General features: G+C 37.2%; 1 protein-coding gene across 8 annotated transcripts in view; it reads right to left on the minus strand.

Moving 5' to 3' along the window:
* Positions 1–25,657, minus strand: part of PPHLN1 (periphilin 1) — a 142,333-nt gene that overhangs the window by 89,389 nt on the left and 27,287 nt on the right. For 4 of the 8 annotated variants that reach the window (XM_025883277.1, XM_025883282.2, XM_073882114.1 and 1 more), the window contains 2 exons: positions 24,886–25,050; positions 22,275–22,336 (listed from right to left, as the gene is read on the minus strand). In XM_025883277.1, the coding sequence (XP_025739062.1) occupies positions 22,275–22,336; positions 24,886–25,050 (227 nt within the window). The remainder of the gene's footprint in view (positions 1–22,274; positions 22,337–24,885; positions 25,051–25,657) is intronic. The other 4 variants (XM_025883279.1, XM_025883280.2, XM_073882116.1 and 1 more) reach the window with 1 other exon arrangement.

The following is a 25,657-nucleotide window of genomic DNA, read 5'->3' on the forward strand; positions in this document are numbered from 1 at the left end:
GTCCAGCAGGAGGCAGGGTGGGGGAGTAGACAAAGTACTGAACTACAGTTTCCTAATCCTGACGCCAGATGGCGGTAAAATCACAACAGCATAGTTCAGAACCGAGTAGCCTGGGGTGACTGAATATACTTGGGGGAAGTACATGTCAGATTTTTAATATCTCAGAGTAGAGTAAGGTCTCTCCTCCCCTTCACATCAATCCCTCATATTTCTCATCAGATGGAGCAAAAACATCACAACCAGCATCATCTACTTTAAGTATCCCTTTGATAAAGTGGTAATACTAGCCATGTCATTTATTCATGTTAGTGTGTATACATATTTTTAATATTTCTATCTCTTTTATCTCTATATTCCAATATATGAAAGGCACTATGGGGAATTACCCTGGTTCTAAAGAAGCTTAGTATGTTGGGGGGGGTGGGGCGCAAGCCCGGGGGAGTAAATGTTCCAGAAGGCTGAGAAGGCTGGTACTGCAATTCAGAAGAGAAATTTGTATTAGATGGAAAAGTGATCTGGAGGATCTTTAAAAAAAGATAAAATTTATATCAACCTTGTTGAACAGAAATATAATCAAGCTACAGATGTAACAGCTATATTTAAAAAGAGAAACGGGCGCCTGGGTGGCTCAGTCAGTTAAGCATCTCAGGTCATGATCCCAGGGTCCTGGAATCAAGCCCCAGGTTGGGCTCCCTGCCCAGAGGGGAACCTGCTTCTCCTTCTCCCTCTGCCCCTCCCCGCAGGGTGCCGCCCCCCTGCCACTCATGCTCTCTCTCTCAAGTAAATAAAATCTTTAAAAAATAAAAAAATAAAGAGAAACAGGTGAAACTGATTTTAGCAATACTTTTTATTTAACCCAATATATATAAAATATTATCAACATGTAAGATGAAAGCAGAGAGGGAGACAAACCATAAGAGACTCTTAATCATAGGAAACAAACTGGGGTTGCTAAAGGGGAGGGAGGAGGGGGGGATGAGGTAACTGGGCGATGGACATTAAGGTGAGCACATGATGTAATAACCACTGGGTGTTATATAACACTGATGAATCATGGACCTCTACCTCTGAAACCAATAATACATTATATGCTAATTAATTGAATTTAAATTACAAATAAATTTTAAAAAAAGGACTGACAAGCCCTTAGGAAACAAGGAATCTGGGTTGTTCCAGGAGGGAAGAGAAAGAGTGGGGAGGGGTCCATAAAGGGTGGAAGGCTGTATGGAATAGGACCCCCAAATCTTAAAAAAAAAAAAATCTAAAAAATAAAAATAAAATTTAATGAGATATTTACATTCTCTCTTTTTCACCTTAAATCTTGAAAATCCCAGTGTGTATTATATACTAACAGAATATCTCAGTCTGAACTGGCCATATCTCCAATGGAACTTTGGCTACCAGCTCCCATATTAGACAGCACAGATTTACATGGTAGGGAAAGTATTCCAAGTTTCAAGAAAAAGCAAAAAAGTTTTAAAGGATATTAATGTGAACAAAAATAAAAGTAATCAGAAGAGTGAACACTTTAAAAAGCATTTACTAAAAAGCAAAGGAAGAGAAGTCTTAAAAGGTAAAGGAAAGTTAATATCATATACTACATAGGCTGGAAGAGATCTCTGCATTTAGTGACTTAGGAGTCATTTGACCAGGGAATGGGCTGTCCACCTTAATTTAGTGTTAAGAAAGCAGATACAACTTTGTCTTCTTTATTAACAAAAATCATACAGTTTCTTCCAATTAACAGGAAATCTCTCCTTTTAATGTTTTATTAACCTTTTACTTCTGTGTAAGGTTTAATTCAATCTTTCTCATGCAAAAAAAGTTTTAGCTTCATTTTAAACTCTCTTTGACCAAAAAAGAAAAAAAAGTATCATCAAATCAGGAGGGAGAGGGATAGAGAGGACTGTGAGCCAGAAATTATAATCATCAAGTAAGAAAAAATTTATCAGAGAGTACAGAGGTAAGGACAGGGGGGGAAAATGGGGACGTTCAAAGATAACAATGGAACAGTGGCCTGTCAGAAGCATGCCCAGAACTCATCTGATGAATCAAGGAATTTGGAGGCAAGTGAGTTGGGAGGGCAGTTAGGTTCCAGGTATGGAAAAGGGATAAACAAAGAATGGTAGAAAATATATCAACTCTATTTTGAAGTGAAAAGATAAAGTCCTTGCCCCAGGCTTATATTCTAATGCGGAAAGGAGCCTATAAATAAAACATTTCTGAGTGACAAGTAATATAAAGTAAGGTGGATGTGAAGGAGGCTATTTTAGATAATATGCTCAGGGAGAACCTTTCTGAGAAAGTGATATACGAGCAGAGATAGGATAAAAGAAATGGAACCTCACAACAAGGTTGCGAAGAGATCTGATGTATGTTTATAGTGATCAGACTAACTGCCCTGTGAAAGTATCGTATGTTAAAGGGAAGGGCATAATGATGAATCAGAGGGCCTTCTTAGAGTTCACAGAATTATAGAGCACCAAAGTTTCAAATACTAACCCTGTATACAGGGCTTAACAGAAGCATCACCTACTAGAGAAAAGAAAGGGGGTCAGGGCATGTAAAGGCCTTCATGAACTAGCCGCCTAAGTACTGAAAGACCCATCCAAAGTAACTATTATCTTCATGAACTTAAGCAAGTTACTTAACCTCCCTGTGCCTTAATTTCCTCATCTATAAAGTGGGAACAGTACTACCTACCTCACAGAGTTGTTGCAAGGAGTAAATGAGAAAATATATGTAAAGTGCTTAGAACAGAGCCTGGTACACAACACTCAATAGATGTTAGCTACTTCTACTGACAGCATTACTATGATTTCTATCAAATCAATAATGGTTTGCAGCAAAAAACAACTAAGTATGCCAATGTGAACTGCTTGATAGTTTTATCCTTCAGAAAAGCAAAACTACGGAATCTTGTATATTGGCAGGAGTTTAAAACCTACTAATAATAAAACCTCTAGAACAACACTTCAAGTTGACTTCCCAAGGAATTTACTTTACAGAGGATGAAATGCAGATAATTCAATGTCAAGAACTTCAGCTATGGAGTTCACAGAGTACAAAGACATGAAGCACATATAAAGTGAAAAGGAGGCAGAAAGACCACTCATTACACTGGGGGTCAACAAACATTTGCTGTAAAGAGGCAAATAATACTGAGACTTTGTGAGCCATACGGTCTCCACCACAGCTTTCAACAACATTCCACCAGAGCACAACAGCAGCCATAGACAATAGGTAAACAAATGTGCCTGGCTGTGTTCCAATAAACTTACCAAAAAAGACAACTGGTCAGATTTGACCAATGGACTGTAGTTTACTGACCCTTGATCTAAACAGTTAAATACCTCCTGAAAGTTTTCAATCTAATAGAGAATAAAGAGGTTACTACTTAGAGATTCATATTTCTCACAGAATACAAAGAAATACATGGAGATTTTTTTCCATCCTATCCCTTGCCCATCTCTTAAAATTCTGCACTTCAGAAGCTATATTTTGGAAAGCAATTACAGAATGATAGAGGGATATGTTTTAGCTGATTTATACCTTCTTTTTTACCAGAGACCTGACTTCATAATAAAATGCTTTTCTCAAAATACATTCCAAAAGATACTAATCCACAAGATGTTGGTATTTTTCATCTCACCACAAAATCCAAAGAGGGTGTTCTACGGGTAAATAACTTTGGGAAACATGAAGTTTAATAAAGTTAAACATATTTATTTACAGTGGCACTTCTAAGAGCATTCTTACCGGCAGATGCAGATTCAAAAGTTAGTTCATCTGCATATATATGGCCTTTTGACCTTAATTTGCTCAACCTCTCTGAGCTTCATTTTCCTAACTTCTCTGAACACAGCAACTTTGCAATGAATGGTATCTATTATTATAGTTTCAGGCTTTTGTCATGTTGTTGTCCGTGATCTCATTTTTTAACCTTTTTAAACTTTGGGTTAACCTTTTAACCCAAACACATGGATCCTCAAGTTTTAAACATTTTACCTAACTCTGAGACAATTTAGGGAGAAGAATGATCAATTCTCTTCTTATAACTCATATCATGATAAATTCGGGTTGGTTAAAAAGCTAAATGTTTGGAAGGGACAGAAGGGAAAGACCCCTCAAGAGAAAAAATACTAAATAATTATAAGCCTATTTTGTATCAAAATACCAAGCTTTAAACTACATGCTAAAAAGGGCTCTAAAGTTATAAATTACAATTGGATTTAAAGCAAATTTCCAACTAAGGGGGTAAATCCTAATACCAATGGCAAAGCCTTAAATACTAATGTTTCATAATTTAATGCATGCTGAAAAAACTGTTGAATAACATGAACATACCAATAAAAAAATGGTGAAGGATATGAAGATAATGGGAGACAAAACAAAACCAGGTATCACATCCCTAAATATGTATTTAAGATAACCTGTTCTTTTAAGTTTTCCCAAACAAATAGGCAAATGATCTCATCCAGTAGTGAAAACAAGGATAAACAGACACGTAAGCTTCCTCATGAATAATAAACAATTTGGATTGGCCTGGAAATTGCTAGGGATTCAATGGTCCTAAAAATGGAAAACACTACTCTAGTTCACAAAACAGGGTTAAACTTCGAAAGTCCACACAGAGAGCAAATACTAGATAGAGATGGAAGTATCATACTTTTCTGACTGTCAGAATGCCTTTCTTATCTTCATTAACAAGTTTCCTTTTTCTCTCCTCTATATATGTCTGTACAAATCTGGCTTTTGCTAGGCTCAATCTAATGTCACAAAAGGCTGCAAAATATTTGGTTTCCTTTGTTTTCGTGGTATAACACCTGCTTAAGGTAGTTTGCACTTGGTTTCAAACGTCAACCATGAGTTTCAGTGTTTGAGGGGAAAAAAAGCAATTATTGAAACAACTCATGAATTCATAAATAAGATGGGCATTTTAATGTTTATTACTTTTCATTTAATTTTCTTTCTATCACAAACAAAGGTACACAATAGCTACCATGAATAATGGTGGGTACTCTTTAGATACTGAAAGGTACTAGAACACATTATGTTAGTTTTATGAAACAAATGAGTCCGAATTTTCTTAAATTTTTGTCTTCCACTATAATTTATGATAAATCTAGGTTAAAATAGATATTCAAAGGCTGAGTTTTTTCTTTTTAATTAAGACAGTACAGCAAGGGCAAACGGAACAACCTTATATCTTAACCTTACACCTAAACAAAGATTTATCTATAGATTTCTTTTTATTTTATAGATTTATTCATAGATTTACTTCAACAAAACACGACTACCACGCCCAAAACCACTTCTACATCCAAAAATTGGGAACTGAGTAATTCCAACTATCTCAACTGCAAGAGAAAATCTAGGAAAACTGGACTTTTTTTTTTTTTTTTAAAGTAAACTGCTGAGAATCATCAAAGAGCTAAGACTATAATAAAGAAGTATGGAACCAAGATGCAAGACAAGCAGGAAGCTCAGAGATCTGGACCTATTTTTATTGAGCTGCTTTTCTCTTTATATATCTGCCAATTTCAGAAGCAGCATCTCAGAGGATGAAAAATGATTTTGATGGCATCACAGGATTAGGGTATAAAAACAGAGTCCAGATCTTACCAAGGAAGAAGGCTGAAAGCTTAATGGGCTACATAATAACAGCAGGGTAAACTGGAAATGAACTAGCCTGGCTTCATAGGACCTAAATTCTTTCAGATGACCCTAGATTGCTAATGACTCAAACCCTCTGACATATTTAGAGGTTTCCGTTTTCCTGACAATTAGTTAAGATTCATTAAAATTACTTCAAATGTAAAATCTCATTTTTAACAAGAAAATCTAAGTATTTAAAGTTACAGAGGTAAAATAAATTTAAGCTAGACATTAAAATACAGTACTGTTTCCTGAAGAACTGTACAAATTAAAACAAAGCCATATATACAATTGTCATTGAGTACTTAAAATACAAAACATGAATCCCTAGGTTATCATTAATTTACTCAAAAAAATTAAAGAGGAAAAACTGGTTGATAGAAATATCACAACTTTATTCATACTATTTTTTTAAACATGTATTAGTCCTAACACTCATAATTAGCTATAAAATTCCATCGATATCAACCAGTATAATTTTCTTTGTGCAAGTAATCATCTTGATTTTAAGAAAGAATTTTGGGTTTTGTTTTAACAATAGCCCTGAAGCATGCTGAATAGAGCAGGATACTGGAAACTTGGGCATATTTTTTAATGTCATTCCATACATCACAGGGTAAAAATTTTGCACTGTATTACCATGCAAAGAAAACTTCACATCAAAAACCTTCAAAACTATATATAGGGTTTCCAGCTATGTTGAAAATGAGGATATCAATACATATAAAAGATTCAATACAATAAATTATAAGGTAAATACAAAAGAGTCTTTGAACATATATAACTAACAGTACAACTAGAATACTTACCATGAAGACAAAAAAAAACAAAAAACTACAAAACCCCCACATGTTTAACTGATGTTTTTATTACCAAAAAAAGTACCTGATAGTTAAGACAGTGTCTTCGACTATATCACAAACATTTCAGCCATAATGCTGAGCATGTAGAGAAGGCAAAGTCACCAGAAGAATGGAAGATGGGAAGAACTAATGCCCTATAAAGCACTGTTTCTCAAAATGTGTTCCTGGGACCATCTACACTTAATTACCTTGAATGCTGGTTTCAAAAGTAGATATATGAAGCTCATGAGTCTCCCCTTATTAATATACATCCCTGAGGTAATTCCAGCCCCTCACACCAGTCAGACCAGACAAGCTGTGATGGATCCCTCAGTTTCCGTGGATATACTTACTGGTCAAGGGTAAAATTCAGTAAAGTAGAGGGGAAGAATAGCGGGGGGTAGGGGAAAAGAAAGCATTTTACTTATTAGGACCTCATTTTTCTTTCCTTCCCACATCCAACACGCACAAATATTCCACATAAAATATTAGTTACTTCATTTCTAGTCAACAGAAACTCTAAAAAGGAATTAAGATTTCAAGAATCATATTGGGGCACCTGGGTGGCCCAGTCGGTTAAGTGTCTGCCTTCGGCTCAGGTCATGATCAGTCCTGGGATTGAGCCCTGCATCAGGCTCTCTGCTCAGTGGGGAGCCTGCTGCTCTCTCTCCCTGCTGCTCCCCCTGCTTGTGCAATCGCCCACTCACTCTCTCTGTCAAATGAATAAAATCTTAAAAAAAAAAAATAATTTTGACAAAGTGGCTTGGTAACTTATAGCACGAACTTAAAAATAAGTTAAACACAGACCTCAAATGTCTTTTCTTAAATGTGGAAACAAGAGTACCAGGGGCACTATGATTTAAGATAAGGAATTTCCCACACTATCTTTTATTCTATACTACCCCAAAAAACCAAACAATTATCTTGCAGCAAAATTGGGAAGTTTGGTAACCCAAGGTCTGGGCTCTTTCTACAAAACAACAACTTTGTATCAAAAGCATTCTAGGCACGAGATATGGACTAAGATCTCCCAGCTAGAGTATAGATCTTATCTGTGTTATCCATAGTTTGATCTCTAACACCTAAAAGAGTGCTGATTCTTACTGAGGTCAAGATATGCCTAAAATGTTATAACATAAATACCAAAAAATGTAATCTTGATTCATTACACATAAGAAGTTCATCTGTACAAAATAGTCAAGGGCAGGCATTCCAGGGTGAGAGATTCTGCTCCACACAATCACCCAAGAACCCACGCTTGACCACTCTATTTCAACATGTGGCTTCCAAGGTCACATGTCTGCTGTCATTCCATTCCAGGGCCCATCATGCAAGATGGGAAAAGGTAAATGTGTGTGGAAGAATACATGTAGAAGTAGAACTCCTATTCACATTACACTGGAGATAAATTAGCCATGTGGCCACAGTTAGCAGGAATGAAGACCTGGAAATGTAGTCCACCTATGTGCCTAAGATGTGTGGACAACAGGTAGAAGTGTTCTCAAAACAGATTTATTTCATTTCAGTGAAAAGTTTGGGATTCCCAAATGAAGATGTGTCTAAAAGATGGTTGGATGTAGAAATGTAGCGCTCAGCAAGAAGCCAAGGCTATAGATACAGATTTATCTGTCACCAGCATCAGACAGTATAGGGCAGTGTTTCTCAAACTTCATTCTCCAAACCTTCTGCATCACAATCATCTGGGGGGCTTGTGAAAATACAGATTCCAAGTCTCCACTTACTGAATCAGAATCTCTTGAGATGAAGCCTGGAAATTTTCATTTTTAAGGAGCTTCTAAGTGATTCTTATAAACACAAGTTATAAAAACATAAGCAAAGGGTGCCTGGGTGGCTCAGTCGGTTAAGTGTCTGCCTTTGGCTCAGGTCATGATCCCGGGGTCCTGGGACAGCGTCCCACATTGGGCTCCCTGCTCAGTGGGGAGTCTGCCTCTCCCTCTGCACACTCGTGCTCGCTCGCTCTCTCAAAAATAAAGAAAATCTTAAAAAAAACCACCACCACCACCACCAACAAAAAAACCATAAGCAAAGGAAGTAAATGCTGTCAAGGATAAAGACAAATGAAGTTACCATAAATGAGAAAAGGTGCCGAGAAGTCATTGTTAACATGAACCTATGGTTTGGTGACTGTTGTCACTCCATACTACCTATTAGACCAGTGGTTCTCAAGTCTAGCTTCACATTAGGACATCTGATGAGCTTTTGAAAAATACTGATGCCCAGGCCAAGTAAATCAAATCTCCAAATGTGAGGACCAGAAACTTCTTAAAAAAAAAAAAGCTCTCCACCTAATTGAGAGCATAGCGAAGGTTGGAAACCACCATCTTAGACAAGCTGCTATTACATGCTCTTCATTTCAGAGTCCCAGACTGTTGCCTTACTCCAGAGACTGCAAACTCTGGTTTTACTTAGTTGTAAACACTGAAAACTCAAGAAATTTAACATTTTAAAAATCCGGGTTTCTTCTTTTGAAGTAGGCCACAGTATGCTTACATTCCCAAATAGCAAACATCAGCTTTGCACCAAGTAACAGCTGCTCCAATCTGCCCCTCAGCATTTGTTTACATTCCACCGAAGGGTACATGAGTTATTGCCACGAACAAAGGGGGGCATTACTACCACAGATACACGCATATGTTAACTGCTTTCCTGTGTTACAAGTACTTTATGCTTAATAATGGTATTTGTGTATATACAAATAACAAAATACAGTAATTTGAGTTGATCTTGTAAATGCTTTTACAACCTCAGCCTCTTCATCAGCCAATCCTTCTAACTTCCTTAAGTGAAAGCTGGTATTTGAACACAAATACCTCCCCTAAAACTCATGAGTACTAAGCATGCACTGATGACTGCTTCAAGGTCCTGAAGTATACGACACAAAGGATTATGGTCTAAATCCCCCATCCTCTAAGAAAAGGGAAAAAGAGCCCAACAAACTCTTTAAGTCTATGCTATTCCACTACAGCCCCACATTGCCCGTATTACCAACCTTCTGATAATTTTCCCACATTTCCTAAACCCAAGGATGCAGTATGCACTGTAACACATCCTATCCACATCATGGGTAACTCAAAATTCATGTGGATCATCTGTGCAATGGTATAGCAAGTCCTCAACTACCTCCTACCTCTTCACAATACCTTAGTCACACACTTAAATCCTAAACCTTGCCACTTATTACCCAGAAGTGCTCTTCTTCAGAATCCAATACTGTATTCTTATCACGTCTTATCCTTCAGTTTTCTCACTCCTATAATAATTCCATCTCATAGATGCCTACAAGACTCCTTTATTTTCTAGCAAGCCACGAACCCTGTCCTAGCCTCACTTATTTACTGCCTTTCCAGCTTCAATTAACAGTATCTGAAGCACTGTGAATACCAACAACTTCCCATCCTGGCAATTCTGATACATCGTCTTAGCCAACCCCAAACCTGAATTAATCCCAAAATCTTTTATTTATTCACTGTTATAGTTGATTGTCATAAGCCTACAGATTGAACGTACTACAGACACATGGTCTCTAATTTCCACTGCGCCTTCAATTCCACTAGTAATATTTTTACTTATCATTAGTGAACTCAATCTCCTATTCACCTCAGCAGCAATTCTAATATCCGGATAATCCTCCCAAAGTCCTCTAACCTAGCACCAAAACTTTTCTTCTCAACGAGCTACCTCATTTCCTAAAAAAATACAACAGTATTCTGGCATGAACTACTTCAACTGCCACCCCAAATCCCTTCTCCCCCAGTCTGCCTTCATCTGCCCCATCCTTCCTGTCCCAGTATATGAATTTTCCCTCTGTTAAAAGCCCCTCAAATCAATGATCTTTCATCCTGGTCCTCATTTATCTTGTCTTCCCTTTTCTGCCTTGTATCTTGAACTTTTCTCTTTTCACTTCAACCTATGAATATGCTCAAGTCACTGATCACCTTTAAAAAAAAAAAAAGGTTTTAGATGATCTTCCTTTAGCCAGTGTCCTCAACCTTCATTCACCTCATGGATACTTGTAAGTCTCCTGTATTTTCAACATATAGCATTGCCTACTTTCCATCTATTTTTAAAAAACATATCCACTCATGTTGAATTTACCACCTCATATCTCATTCATCCTGACACAGTCAAACACAAGATATTTTAATCTTTATATTACAGGAGTACTCAGTTGCATCAGCCATTGGTGACCCCAAATATTGTTTAAAAAGTTTTATTTTCCATCACTTCCATAAAGGCCAAGGGTTCTGACCTCAGTTCACTGCTCTTGTCTAACTACATCCTCTCCTTGGACAATCTCACTTTTGAATGCAGCTCCTCCCTTGAAACCATTCCTCCTATATGCCAAACTCAGATAATGGTTATTATTATACACATAGTAAACAAAACCAAAAATCCAGATAATTCCCATATCTTTATTCCCATATCTTGCTGATTTTTTGCTTCCTAAGCATTTATCAAATTTAACCCTTTTTCTCCATTCCAACCTCCCCTCTCTAATTCAGGTATTCATGATTTCTTCTTCTATCTCCAGTGTCACCTTTAAAAAATGATCCTCTAGGGGCGCCTGGGTGGCTGAGTCCTTAAGCATCTGCCTTCGGCTCAGGTCATGATCCCAGGGGCCTGGGATCGAGCCCCACATCGGGCTCCCTGCTCTGCGGGAAGCCTGCTTCTCCCTCTCCCACTCCCCCTGCTTGTGTTCCCTCTCTCGCTGTGTTTCTGTCAAATAAATAAATAAAACCTTTAAAGAAAATCATCCTCTAGGAGTGCCTGGGTGACTCCGTCAGCTAAGCATCTCACTCTTGATTTAGGCTCACATCATGATCTCAGGGTCACAAGATCAAGACCCAAGTGGCATCGTGCTCCGAGCTCAGCAGGGAGTCTGCATGGGATTCTCTCTCTCCCTCTCCCCCTGCTCTCTCTCTCTCTAAAAATAAATGAAAAAATCTTTAAAAAGTCATCCTCTACATTGAAGACAAAAGAAACTACATTCCAATTGGGTTAGCCTATCTACCAGGTTAAACTTTTTCAGGAGCTCCCCATTGCTAACATACTAAAACTATATTTTTAAAACTATTTATTCAGATTTGTTATAATTTAATTCACAATTCCCTAGGTCACATATACGCATCCATTAATACCTCTACACATCATGCTTTATACAGCTTTGCTCATGTTCCTCCTTTTGAAGGAATATGTTCACTATTACCCTTCTTCTGGTCAACCCTTATTTTTCCTTCAGGTTTTATTCATGTTATCTGCTCCTACAGGAAATCTTCAATAAAACCCCCCAGAAGAGGGTAAATGCTTCTGTCTTCCTACAGCATTTTATGCAACTTCAGCATGTATCATATTCGGCTATCTTCTTGTGCATCTACTTCACTCACTAGATGAGCTAGTAATATAAGCACAGTAGCCTATACAAAGTAAACACTCAATAAATATTTGTACCACTGAACTAATAAACCAAAGACGTTTTATAGTATTTTTCTCTGTCAAATAGTATATCACCTAAGAAGATAAAAATCACTATAATAAAATTCAAAATTAAACCTTTGCTTTAGGGCCACCTGGGAGGCTCAGTCGGTTGGGCAACTGCCTTCAGCTCAGGTCATGATCCCAGAGTCCTGGGATCGAGCCCCACATCGGGCCCCCTGCTCAGTGGGGGGCCTGTTTCTCCCTCTCCCTCTGCCTGCCACTCTGCCTACTTGTGCTCTCTGTGTCAAATAAATAAAATCTTAAAACAAACAAACAAATAAACAAAAACCTTTGCTTTAGGGATGCCTGGGTGGCTCAGTCGGTTAAGCGGCTGCCTTCTGCTCAGGTCGTGGTCCCAGGGTCCTAGGATCAAGCCCCACGTCTGGCTCCCTGCTTGGCGGGGAGTCTGCTTCTCCCTCTGTCCCTTCTCCTGCTCATCCTCTCTCTAGCTCTCTCTTGTGCTCTCTCTCAAATAAATGAAATCTTTAAAATAAAAAAAAACTTTGCATAAAAAAATCAATAGGTATAAAAATACTAAACTACTTAATCAAAATTTTCCATATGCGAATACAGAAAAAAAACCCTCAGCATTTAAAAATAAAGTATGCTGACCATGTAGTGATACTCTTGTTCTATATTTCTAAATACTATTTAATACTTTACATCAGTTCCACCCTAAAGTTTATTCTAAGACCTCATAACTACAGGGAAAAAATGACTGTTAAAAACTACCTCATTCAGTCTAAATTAATAACCCTTGGTAAAGTATAACATGTTCCTTGAATACAAAATGAAGTAGATCCTAATATATTCTGAATTTTATCTACAAGTGTGTTTCGAACAAAGAGATAATAAGATCACTGTATATACAGAACCAAGATGAACAGATGATGATATGCTTGAAATGTGGATAAATTATCAGGTATGCGGCTCTATTAAAGAAAAAAGTGCTAACTTTCAGAGGGAGGGTGGGAGTGTGGGAGGAGACAGAAAACAATACATTCAGGATGCCTCGGTGGCTCGAGAGGGTGGGAGTGTGGGAGGAGATAGAAAACAATACATTCGGGATGCCTCGGTGGCTCAGTCAGTTAAACGTCTGCCTTCGGCTCAGGTCATGATCCTGGGGTCCTGGGATTGAGTCCCACATCAGGCTTCCTGCTCAGTGGAGCCTGCTTCTCCTACTTTTCCCTCTGCCTGACACTTCCCCTGCTTGTGCCCTCTCTCTCTAACAAATACATAAAACCTTAAAAAAAAAAAAAAAAGAAAACAATACATTTTTTCCTCTCTTAGCTGTTATTTAATCCAGTTGCTTCCAATGACTCCATACTTATTTGATATGAACCACTAATATATATATGATGGATTTACAAAATACATAAGGTGCTGTAGTATGAAACACATAAAACAGAAAGAGAAAAAGATTAGGTAAATTATAACCCCAAAGTTCCACAGCTAGTAACAGACCTGTGGAAGATGGTGTGAAGCCAGGTGGCCCAGTAGCAGCCAGTGATGGCAATCTGCAAAAGTAAAGTGCTGGACGGAGCAAGAAGGAAGACCCAAGAAGTCAGAAGACTAACTATGTAAAGAACGTGAGTAAAAATATTGAGGATACTGGTTTCAAGTCTGGGATCAGATTTTTACCCTACTGACAAGCTAATAAGTTAGACTGTTACTGTCTCATGGATACTGGTAGAAGACACAAGATTCCTGAGACAAAGGATTTTATACAGCAAGCAACATAGCATTGGCTTATCTGCACAAGCCTGTTTCCAAGTCCCACAGAAATGATGTGATATAGGCCAAGATCGATGCTACACACATAGTGGGTTCACAACTAAGGAAAACTTGGGGAAGCCACTATTTTTACACCAAGCAATAAGCAAGCCTGCTATTTGAAATAGAGGAAGAACTACCTTATCTTTCAAGAATGCTCACTACAAACTCCACTGAGAAACAGCATGGATAAAAAGTGGTCAGGGCCTTGTCTTGGCATATCTTGGCAAGATGTGTAGGAGTGCAAGAGACCCACGGAGGACTGTCTCTTCCAACAACTGGGAGCCAGGTTTTTCGCTGACAAAAGAGGGGGTAAAATATGGTATGGGAAAGAGGAAAGGATACTGCCACAAACTCATGGTCGTCAATATATGTAAATAACGTATAAACACAGATGTAAAAGAGAAGAGAGTGTGTGTGTGTGTGCGTGTGCGCACTAATGTCCAGATCTTGGACTTTCCACTAAGAATCTGTGCTCCTTGGAGAAACAGCTTAGACTTTAGGCCTGAGGCAGGAAAAAACATTAGAATAATCTGGAAAATCCTGCATCCAAAGGTAAGAAAGTGATCAAAGAATGATGTGGACAAGTTATATAACAAAACAACACTGATTTAGCAATGGATTCTTAGATATGACACCAAAAACATTAGCAACAGAAGAAAAAATAGAGAATCAGACTTTATTAAAATTAAAATTTTGAACACTGAAGGACATTATCAAAAGAACAGAATATGTGCAAGCCATATATCTGATAAGGATTTAATATCCAGAATATATAAAGAACTCCTAAAACTCAACAAAAAGACAAACTAATTTTAAGATGGACCAAAAAAAAAAATGAGTAGATAACTCTTCAAAGAAGATATACAAATGACCAATAAGCCCATGAAATGTTGCTCATCACTAACTGTTAGGGAAATGTAAATCAATCCATAATGAGATGCCACTTCACACTTACCAAGACGACAATAATAACAACAACAACAGAAAGGATAAGAATAATATAAGGTCATATGTCAATTATACCTCAAAAAAAAAAAAATCCACATAAAGCCTCTGGAAACAACGAAAACAATAAAAAAGGTACGGACAACAAGTTGATTACGCCTCAAAAAAATTCACACAAAGCCTCCAGAAAAGCCTCTAACATTATAAAACATACCCATATTAATACGATTTATCAGAGCACAGTAAATGAATTGCCACAAATGAACAACCTCTCCAGAGTCAAGTAGATGGCACAAGGTGATTTACACCTATCACATGAGATAAATAAATGATGGAAAAGATCACAGGAAATGCTGGAATTGTTAATATGTACAGGGCTCCACTGAAAATCTTCGTAAAACCATTTAAAAGAAAATACAGGGAGTATTTATTTAAATGAAAAGAGGTACTGCATGCACTGAATTTCCAAAGTAGCATTCATTTTCACACACACATAATAGATTTAGCTAAAATTAGCTTACATTCCTTTTTTTAAAGGTCTTAAAGGAATATGTTTCAACAAGATTTCCTTGAGCTGCAGTTTAGCACTGAGTTTCCAAGATGCCTGAGTTTCTAGGGAAGACCCTTTCCCTCCATTATTCACCCAAGCATCATCTCAAATTCTCCACCTGCCCTCCCTTCACCTCAGGTCTTAAAGAGGAAACATAGAAGAGCTGTGCCACACCAGCCCTCTAGCTGCTCTCTGCTGCCTCTTACTTTGCTCTACATATTCTATGCAAGCTGATGTCATTCCTGAAGTAAGAGTCATCCATCCCCTCCTGCCTGTAAAGCACCCGAAGCCCAATTCAAAGATCACTTTTATACCAATCATTCCTCCAAATTCATCTCCAGGCCTGACCTCTATGCAATTTTATTCCCTCTCTGTCTGCCAGACTCCAGCAACTCAGATGTCCACTAGCACCTGTGCTTCGGCCAAAATGGCCTCATCACGTACATACTATGTACTTGCTTGCTATGTCCCAGCCACTTAACTAGTCTTCCTCTAGCTCTATCCATCTCTTCTGACAGAAATGCTAACTAGCCTTCAGAGTTCAACTTGAATGATCCCTCCCCCTCAGTCTTTCCTCATCATCTTATCATCATTCTTCTGAATTCCTTCAGTGTCAGAACTTACCCCAGTAAGTACAACCCAGCCCATTCTACTTTGACGACAAAGAACATAACCTCCTTCTGGTGGCTCTTATTCGCTTTCATTCTCACAACACCATGTAGTAGTTTAAAAAAAAATATACACTGAGTGGGGCACCTGGGTGGCTCAGTCCTTAAGCATCTGCCTTCGGCTCAGGTCATGATCTCAGGGTCCTGGGATCGAGTCCCACATCTGGCTCCCTGCTCAGTGGGAAGCCTGCTTCTGCTTCTCCCTCTCCCTCTCCCCCTACTTGTGTTCCCTCTCTCGCTGTCTCTCTCTCTGTCAAATAAATAAAATCTTTAAAAAAAAAAGTACACACTGAGTAAATGAATCAATCATTTCATTACACAGATAGTGCCTGTGAACATTTTAGGCCATAACTTGCTATATTATATTTACAAAATAACTAGAACCTGAAATGACTGTAATCTAGGTTTGAATTTTTAAAAGCACTTAACAGAACACCCCCACATACACATACACACACAATAATAAAAGGAATATAACAAGTGGTGGTGAGTAGGTGAAGAAACTGGGAATCTTGTACACTGGTGAGAATGCAAAATGGTACAGCCACTACAGAAAACAGTTTGGCAGTTCCTCAAAAAGCTAAACATAGAATTACCATATGACCCAGCAATTCTACTCCTAGGTATGCACCCAAAAGAATTGAAAACAGGGACTCAAAAGAGATACTTATTTGTCAATGTTCACTGCAGCATTCTTCATGATAGCCAAAAGGTAGACACAACCCAAATATCTGAGAGAAGATAAATGAATAAAATGTGGTAAATATATAAAATGGAATATTATTCACCATTAAAAGGAATGATGTTCTGTTACACCATGATGTTGAAAACATCATGCTAAGTGAAAGAAGCCAAACATAAAAGGACAGTATTGTATGATTCCAGTTATATGAATACCAAGAACAGGCAAATTCTTAAAGATAAAAAGTAGAATGGTGGTGGGAGTAAGGAGGCATGAGGAATGATTGCTTAACAGGTATAGTTTTTGTTTGGGATGATGAAAAAAAGTTTTGAAAATAGTGTTTGTTAGTGTAACCATCTTACCCCACACTGTGAACGTAATTAATGCTAATGAATTGTGCACTTAAAAATGGTTACAATGGCATATTTTATGTTATACATATGCCTCTACAACAAAGTAGTTTTTGAAAAAACACAGAAGCTAACTTGAAGGGATTCTCACTGACCAAATTTCAGCATCCTAATAATGATAGCAACAGATTTTAACACATTGGAAATAGGAATCCATGAGTCCATACTGATATAAACAAAGTTTTGTTTGTTTTTTCTTAAAGGGGAAGGTGGAGAGAAGAGAAAGCTCTTTCTCACAATGGATAACAGGTAACACTATGCATAATAAATACAGAAAGAACAGTCTAATTACAAAATCACCATTACAAACAATTATATTGATAATTCAGGCAAGAAACACCAATGAATACTAGAACTAGTGGATGAAAATGGGATGAAGAATGGCATACTTGCACAGTTTCAAAGCATCTCCCCAACAAAACACTAATGTCAGGCAAAGGAAGAGGTCAACTTCACAGAGAAGAAATTTTGCAGACCCCATCTTAGTCAAGCGATAAAAGTCAACAGCACCAATAAGGGAACAAATCAACAACACGTGCAAGCTAATAGGATGCAATAAAAAGAATACAGCATCACTTCAGGGATTGTACTGGCACAAATGCATAACTGAAATCTAATCATGAACATCAGACAAACCTAAATTGAGAAAGTCTACAAAATGTTTGCCCTGTGTTCATCTTGCCTAAAACAGCGAGCCACAAAAATCAAGGAATGGACTGAAGAACTGTTCCAGATTAAGGAAGTCTATAAAAATATGATCTACGAATTCAGAGCAGATCTTTTTGCCATAAAACACATTATCGGGGCATTGTGGGAGACATTACTGGGGTCTCTAGTTTTTTATATTATTCTCACCACTTTTCTATAAATTTAAAAACTATCAAATAAAATGTTTTAAATAGTCTAATGTTTTCTTTCCACAATATAAAGAGTTATCATGTACACTCCAATAAAAACAAAAACACTAGTTGGCATGGTTTTCCTAAATACTCAGAACCTTATTCGCTTACCAATATATACAAGTATTCTCTGCATGGGTTACAATGCGATGACTTTTTCCCCCCTAAAACAGTTATTTTCTATTCACAAAGTCTTCAGTGAGATCACGTAATAGGGAACAAACTACAGCCAGAAAGAGGCTAGCCTGGAAAAGCATTAGCTTCTGTGATAACCGAATACCCGAAATGTCATGAGGACACCCAGACATCAAGTGTAGGTATAGACAATGTGGAAGAAGCCCCTTCTACACCACTACCATTTCATTTTTCTTCATAAAAAATGTTTTGTTTTTTATGTTTATGATGTACAATTCATACTAAAATGTAGGCTAATGAGAGCAGAACCTTTTTATCCCCAGATGCTAGAAGAATAACGGACATGTACCAGTCACCCAATAAATATTTATCAAATGAGTGAATATACCATACAGAATGAACTCTACACCAAAAAAACCAAGCAGAGTACGAGTACAGACACCGCTCTGTGATCACAGAGTAACTAAAATACACTGTGTTGGAATCAGTATAAAATTGTCATCTATCAGGGGCGCCTGGGTGGCTCAGTCAGTTCAATGTCTGACTCTTGACCTCAGGGTCATGAGTTTGAGCCCCACGGTGGGCTCCACACTGGGCATGGAGCCTACTTAAAAAATAAAAAGTTGCTATCTATAAGAATCTATGGGATACAGTTATAGCAATTCTTAAAAGAAATTTCAAAACTCTACTTATACTCAAATAAGATGGAAAGAAAAATAAACAAAATATCCAAATTAAAATGTTAGATTTTTTTCAAAAATTGAAATGTAAGTGTTACAAGCCTTTTAGAAGACAAACTGAAAATATCTATTAAACTGTCCTGTGACCCATAAATTCCACTTTTGGCAATCTATCCCATAGAAACTAAAGTACTGTTTCATAATGACATCATATACTCAGACTTATTACAACACCGTTTTGTACTGGAAACAAAGTGGATATTCATCAATAGGTGAACAGCTAAATTATTTGGTATATCCACATGATGGAATGTAACTTAGCCATTAAAAAGATTCAAGTAAAAGTTAAACCAAATAACTGGGAGGGATTTCCACAAGCCACTGAATGAGAAAAGCAATTTACAGTACAATATCTCATTAACAACAAATACCCCAAATGTTTATGAATATAGAGAAAAATATAGCAGAATATACACCCAGCTGTTAACATGAATGTGGGAAACAGGGAGTCCCATGTGATTTTATTTCATTTATGTAAAATTATATACACACACAGGAAAATAATAAAGTGCTAAAAAAAGATAGGAAGGGAGAACAAAGATAGAAACAAACTATTATTTTAAAAATTGAAATAAATTAAAATCAACCTGAGAACTGTTCCTTTGGAGTGAATATAAACCACTGGCTGATCTAATCAAGAGTTTTCTTACATTTATGCTTTTCATATTTAGGTCTTTATTATACCAGATATTTTGATACACCAGGTCACTTTTTTTCTCAAATAGATAGCCATTTATTCCAACACTTTACTGAGAAGTTCGTTCTTTCCCCCATTTGATTTGTAGTGCCACTGTTACTATATCCCAAACTCCTGGGTATATCTAGGTTTGTTTCTAGACTCCCTACCTTTTTCACCATTTACATTACTATAGTTTGGTAAGTTTTGATAGAGAGTATATTGAGTCTTCCCATCTTTTTCAAGGCTACTTTTGCCATTTGGCCCTTTACTCCTTCATCGTAATTTTAGGAACAGCTTGCCAACTTCCATAGAGAAAAATCCTAGAATTTAGACTGGAACCAAACTGAATGAACACGTGAATGTGAGAATTGACATCTTCATGATACTGTCTCTTCCCAGCCAAGGATATCACATATATGTTGCTCCTTTTACTCAGGTCTTTTTAAATGTCCCTTAGAAATGACTTGCAAGGGTGCATGGATGGCTCAGTTGGTTAAGCGACTGCCTTCGGCTCAGGTCATGATCCTGGAGTCCTGGGATCGAGTCCCACATCGGGCTCCCTGCTCAGCAGGGCGTCTGCTTCTCCCTCTGACCCTCCCCCCTCTCATGTGCTCTCTCTCTCTCATTCTCTCTCTTTCAAGTAAATAAATAAATCTTTAAAAAAAAATGACTTGCAATTCCATCTACATAAGTCTCACACACTTTAGATTTATTCCCATTACTCCTTTAGTTTTTATGCTATAGAAAATATTTTTAAATTAATTTTCTAACTTATGCTAACAGCTGATTTCATTATACTAAACTTTTATTTTTTTATTAAAAAAACTTTTTATTTTTATTAGAACTAAACAGTTCAAATAAGTCTATAGACTCTCTTGGATTTTCTACATAATTTATCATCTGTAAATAGCTTTCTTTCATTCTATCCCTTACTACTTTATTTTTCTTGTCTTACTGTAGAGGCTGAGACCTCCATTACCAGGATGAATAGAAGCAGTGATAACAGGCATCTTTGCTTTGTTCTGATTTTAAAGTAAATGCTTCTAACTCTGCCATTTAGTATAGCAAAGACCCATTTATCAGATAAAGGAAATTCTCTTCTATTCCTAGCTGTCTAAAACTTACTGTGTTATGTTTAACACAGTAATTAAATTTTATTAAAGTATTTTTCAGGGGTGCCTGGGTGGCTCAGTTGGTTAAACGGCTGCCTTTGGCTCAGGTCATGATCCCAGGGTCCTGGGATCAAGTCCTGCATCAGGCTCCTTGCTCAGCAGAGAGCCTGCTTCTCCCTCTCCCTCTGCCTGCCTGCCACTACCCCCTGCTTATGCTCTCTTTCTCACTCTCTCTGTGTCAAATAAATAAATAAAATCTTGAAAAAAAAAAGTATTTTTCAGCATCTCTTTTCTCTATTACTTCTTTTGGGAAGGCAGTCCTCCATGAGTGCATCCCTGCACATCCCTGCTGTGTATTCCAAATTGTAAGACCTTGCCAACCACTGACATTGAACAGTTTCTGTAGCTGGTCATACAGACAATTAAATAGGTCAAGGTGACCACAGCATAACTACTGTGTGACTGCTCACTCTTAATGAAAGAAGGACTGGCCTGCTTGCTTCCTGCTTACTACAAAAAAGTAGCAAGCTCTTGACCCTGTGTTCTTCAGCTGCAGTGCATCCTACTGTATGCCCAGCCACCATCTCTGCCCATCACATCACCCTATGGGACTTGGGGGCAGGGAACCGGGACTACCACACTGACGTCCCTGATGACTGAGGTGCTGTGCGGAATCAGCTGCCTTGCTCTGATCCACTGAATCCTGTTGTCTACTTCTGGCACCGAGAGAGTTGTAGCAGTTGACTACTTTCCCTTGTATATAGGTTATTCTCTGAGAGTTGTAAGAAATATTTTCTTTAGAGGAGGAGGGGGAGTGGGAGTGGTAGAGGAAGAGGGAAAAAGAAAGAATCCCAAGCAGACTCCCCGCTGAGCACAGAGCCTGATTCTCCGTGAGGCTCAATATCACAACCCTGAGATCATGACCTGAGCCAAAATCAAGAGTCAGAAGCTTAACCGACTGAGCCACCCAGGCGCCTCCACAGGAGATCTTTAAAAAGCTCCTTTTATAACTTCTACTATTTCCTTTATAAAGTCATTAAAACAAACAAACAAACAAACAAACAAACTTGAGGGGTGCCTGGATGGTTCAGATCATGATCCCAAGGTTCTGAGATCAAGCCTAGCATCGGGCTCCCTGCTCAGCGGGGAGTCTGCTTCTCCCTCTCCTTCTCCCTCAAACCCTCCCCCGCGCTTGTTCGCTCTAATAAATAACCTAAAAAATAAAAATAAAACAAACGATTAAATATGTCTATCTTTTTTTCCCCCTAACTATTCTATCAGATGCCTCTGTAAGCAACCAAGGCTAACAATGACTGAAGTTCTTCCAAAATATGTTAATAAGGAACACTCTGTAATGACTCAAATATTCTGAAGGGGAAAAAAAGCCTTAACCTTCTAATTAAGCAGATACCTTATAATCCACATTACACGTTAGGAATAATTTAATAATTAATTTGATGAGAATATACCAAACAATATTTTTTTATTATCAGTTTTCAAAATGCCAAAAGATACAGAATGCTATTAGTGCTGTTATATTAGTCATAAAAATGTTTGTTGCTCTCAAAATTATAAATTCCTAATAAATATTTCATCTACGAGCCTTGAGATTAGATTTCAACAGCAGACATCTCAGTGAATCAAGTATCAAAGTAGTTATGGTACTATGTTCATCATTTTACCTGTACTCAGGCTGTCGACTTGCAGAATGATCATCTCTTGTCCACCTATAGCCAGATTCATCCTGTAAAATAAAAAAGTTATTTAGATACTTGTTTACATTATTTTGGTCGAGTAGGATATATCAGTACTACTGGAAACATCTCTAAGACCAAAATTATATGAGGACAAAAACACCTTTCTAAATTTCTCTGAGCTTCAAAGGCATAAAAAAGGGGGAAAAAAGATATAGCAAGTCATCCATTTCAACAAGTAATTTAGTAGACCGAGAACCTGTGGTACGATTTAGCTCTATGAAAATGCTGAAGCTATTTCTTTGGTAGGCCCTAACAGCCTCATTGCCAAAAACATGCGAACATCACAACAGCTAAGGACCATTAGAAGAACAAAGGCCCAATTTAAGTTTAATCAAGCACACATTTCTCGACTTTTCATTTTATTTTCGTTCTGTCAAGTTCTATCACCAATTTTCAAATTCAAGCCCAATGAAGAATTTACTTTCCCTGGGGTGCCTGGTTGGCTCAGTCGTTAGGCGTCTGCCTTCAGCTCAGGTCATGATCCCAGGGTCCTGGGATGGAGCCCCCGCATCAGGCTCCCTGCTCAGCGGGAAGCCTGCTTCTCCCTCTGCCACTCCCCCTGCCTGTATTCCCTCTCTTGCTGTGTCTCTCTGTCAAATAAATAAATAAAATCTTTAAAAAAAAAAAATTTACTTTCCCACTTTTCTTGTTCAAGTTTTCTTTTCTCATCTTGATTCTCATTTAAACCTATAATTGGAAACAATATAATAAGAAGCTATCACCTACCGATAAGCTATTAGAGCAAGATGTGACACTAAGTTTAAAATTAATGAAAAAAAGCATATTTTGTCCTCTAAAACAGATACATTTGAAAAGGTACATAAAAAAAACATAGTAATTCATGCCCAATTGCTTTAAAATTATATATAGAATATAAAACAAGAATTAACAATACAACAATGTTAATTATTCACAATCAGAAATACTAATTCAGGTAAAATAAATACTGTCTTCATCTTCCTCTTTAGCATCATATACTCTAACATAAGAGTAATGTATTCATCATTTTCCTCCCCAACAATAAATATAAACAAACAAAAGGAAAAAACTCAACAGCTATAAGATATTAGATCAAATAAGTAGTTTTCTTTATATAACTGAACTCAAGATAAATTAGTGTCACAAGAGTCCTAAGGATATCAAAGGGACTTATTTTGTTTGAAGTGAATATAAAGAGAAAATGTTGTATAAAGTATGAATAAACACAACTTGTAACAAAAAACTAATGTTGATGCTACAAGGTTTTAGGGGAAAAATCATATTCATGAGGATTCAAATACAAATTGATCCAATGAATCCAAAATTCCCTATCCACATTAAATGGCCACCTTTGGTTTTCCTAAGAGGGATAACAACTTTATGTAAAGGCCAATTTTTTTTGTTCCTCAAACTACCTGGAATAATAGCTCCGAAGGCAAAATCCAGTATTTCTGCCAATAGTGATAATGTACAATGTTTACTTTTCAACACCAAATTCCTCCCCCTAAAGGAAGAGCAAGATATTTAAAAATTGAACAAAACAAAAATCCATTCTATGAGAAGGAAGCTATGCACCCCAAACTTTAAAATGACAAGAAAACACTGAATAGTCTCATTACTACTTTAGAATTGTCAAGGATCACCATGATGCAGTAGTAAGAGAACTGGACTTCCATACACACCCAACCCTGGGTAAATCACCTTACCTCCATTTCTTTGAGGGTAAAGTATGGAAAGTAATTCCAACAGCCCATGTGAGGTCAAATTTTAATATAAACAATGTTTGAATATGTACCGTTAATTGCAATATTATATAGTAGAGAAGGGGAAAGGAGAAAATATAAGTAAACAGTCTAGCAGAGGAGTGATATAAACACACAAGCTAAGTCAAAGGAATTGCATCAAGGAATAGTTGTAATCAAGTTCAATGACAGATTATTGCCAACATTAAATACATACTTCTAGATTATTAAAGATGATCAAGAAAAACAAAATACAACAGCAACAATAATGGTAATAATAGAAGCTAACATTTAAAAAGTGTCTATTTTATATAGGACAGGCAGTGTTTTGAGAGCTTTCTACTTTGAGTTACTAAGTAAACTTTAATAAGTATAACAAAAATGAGACTGAAGCTCAACTGTAACCCAACCTCACCCACAGCATCTCATCACGATGAAAATAATCAAAGTAATTATAAGTGGATACATCCAATAAGAGATGGTAACCACCTGCTGCTCATCACTTACTGAGTACCAAGGCAATGTAGATTATCTTTATCTGCTTCTGCAAATTCTTGCCAATTTCGGGGATAAAAACACAGGCTAGTTGGAATTAATGTCACTTAGATAGAGCTACCCAGAGTGGCTTACCCACTTTGTCCCAAGATTCTCCACTACCAGTTCCCATTTGACAGCTCTAGCAGGCAACTCAATAGAGCATCAAGCAGGAAGTGTTTATTCAACTGCCTTCATGGCCAGTCACATAAATTTCAAAAATTACATGATTTTTAAACTTATAAAAAATAACAATTAGTACACGGGGGAAATTTACATACTCCTCTGTGAGGTGGACCACTTCTTCGATCATGAGAAAAACTGCGGCCCTCGTCATATTCTTGGTAATCAACATGACTGTAATATCTACTGTAGCTTCCTTCACCAGGTCTGTCTAGCAGTGATGGTTTCTTTGGCACAATATTAACTACTCTATGGTAGCCATCCTAAAACAGACAAAAAGAAATATATAAAAATCACTAATTTCTCTATTTGGTTTTGGAAAGGTTTTTAAAAAGTACAGGAGTTCTTATCCTTAATCAAATAGAGTAAATGTATAAACAAACAAAAATGCATTAATGAAATAACATGAATATAACTAATAGCAAGGTTTTCACATGGATTAAAGGAAATAAAACTGTTCAATGAAGAAAGCCAGGTATTTAAAATAACAAGCTGCAATGCTAAAAACCAATCATAAATAAAAGAAAAAATAGAATGTTATTGTTTTAATAAAAAATAAACTACAGAGAGAATGTTACAGTAGCTCTAATCCGAACTGCCTAAGAATTTTAGAAACAAAACCATTTAAGATAGCACACATCTTTAGTCTACTGTGTTTGAACTATACTGTTTTGAAGAAATACAAAATCTTCACACATAAGGAACAGCAAACAGGGAGGTGATACTGAGCTAGAACCATCAAGAGGAAACATTCTGCTATTTCTCCAGAAGCACTGGAGAGAAGAGAGCCTTTGATTTCACAGGTCTGGAAGCAAAATAAAACCTGATAAAAAATTTGAACTGATTTTCCAAGTAGTATGTTGTTAATAT

Source organism: Callorhinus ursinus, unplaced genomic scaffold (genome assembly GCF_003265705.2).
Source record: "Callorhinus ursinus isolate GAN/ISIS: 27379988/994484 unplaced genomic scaffold, GSC_fseal_2.0 scaffold44, whole genome shotgun sequence".
Taxonomy (NCBI): Eukaryota; Metazoa; Chordata; class Mammalia; order Carnivora; family Otariidae; genus Callorhinus; species Callorhinus ursinus.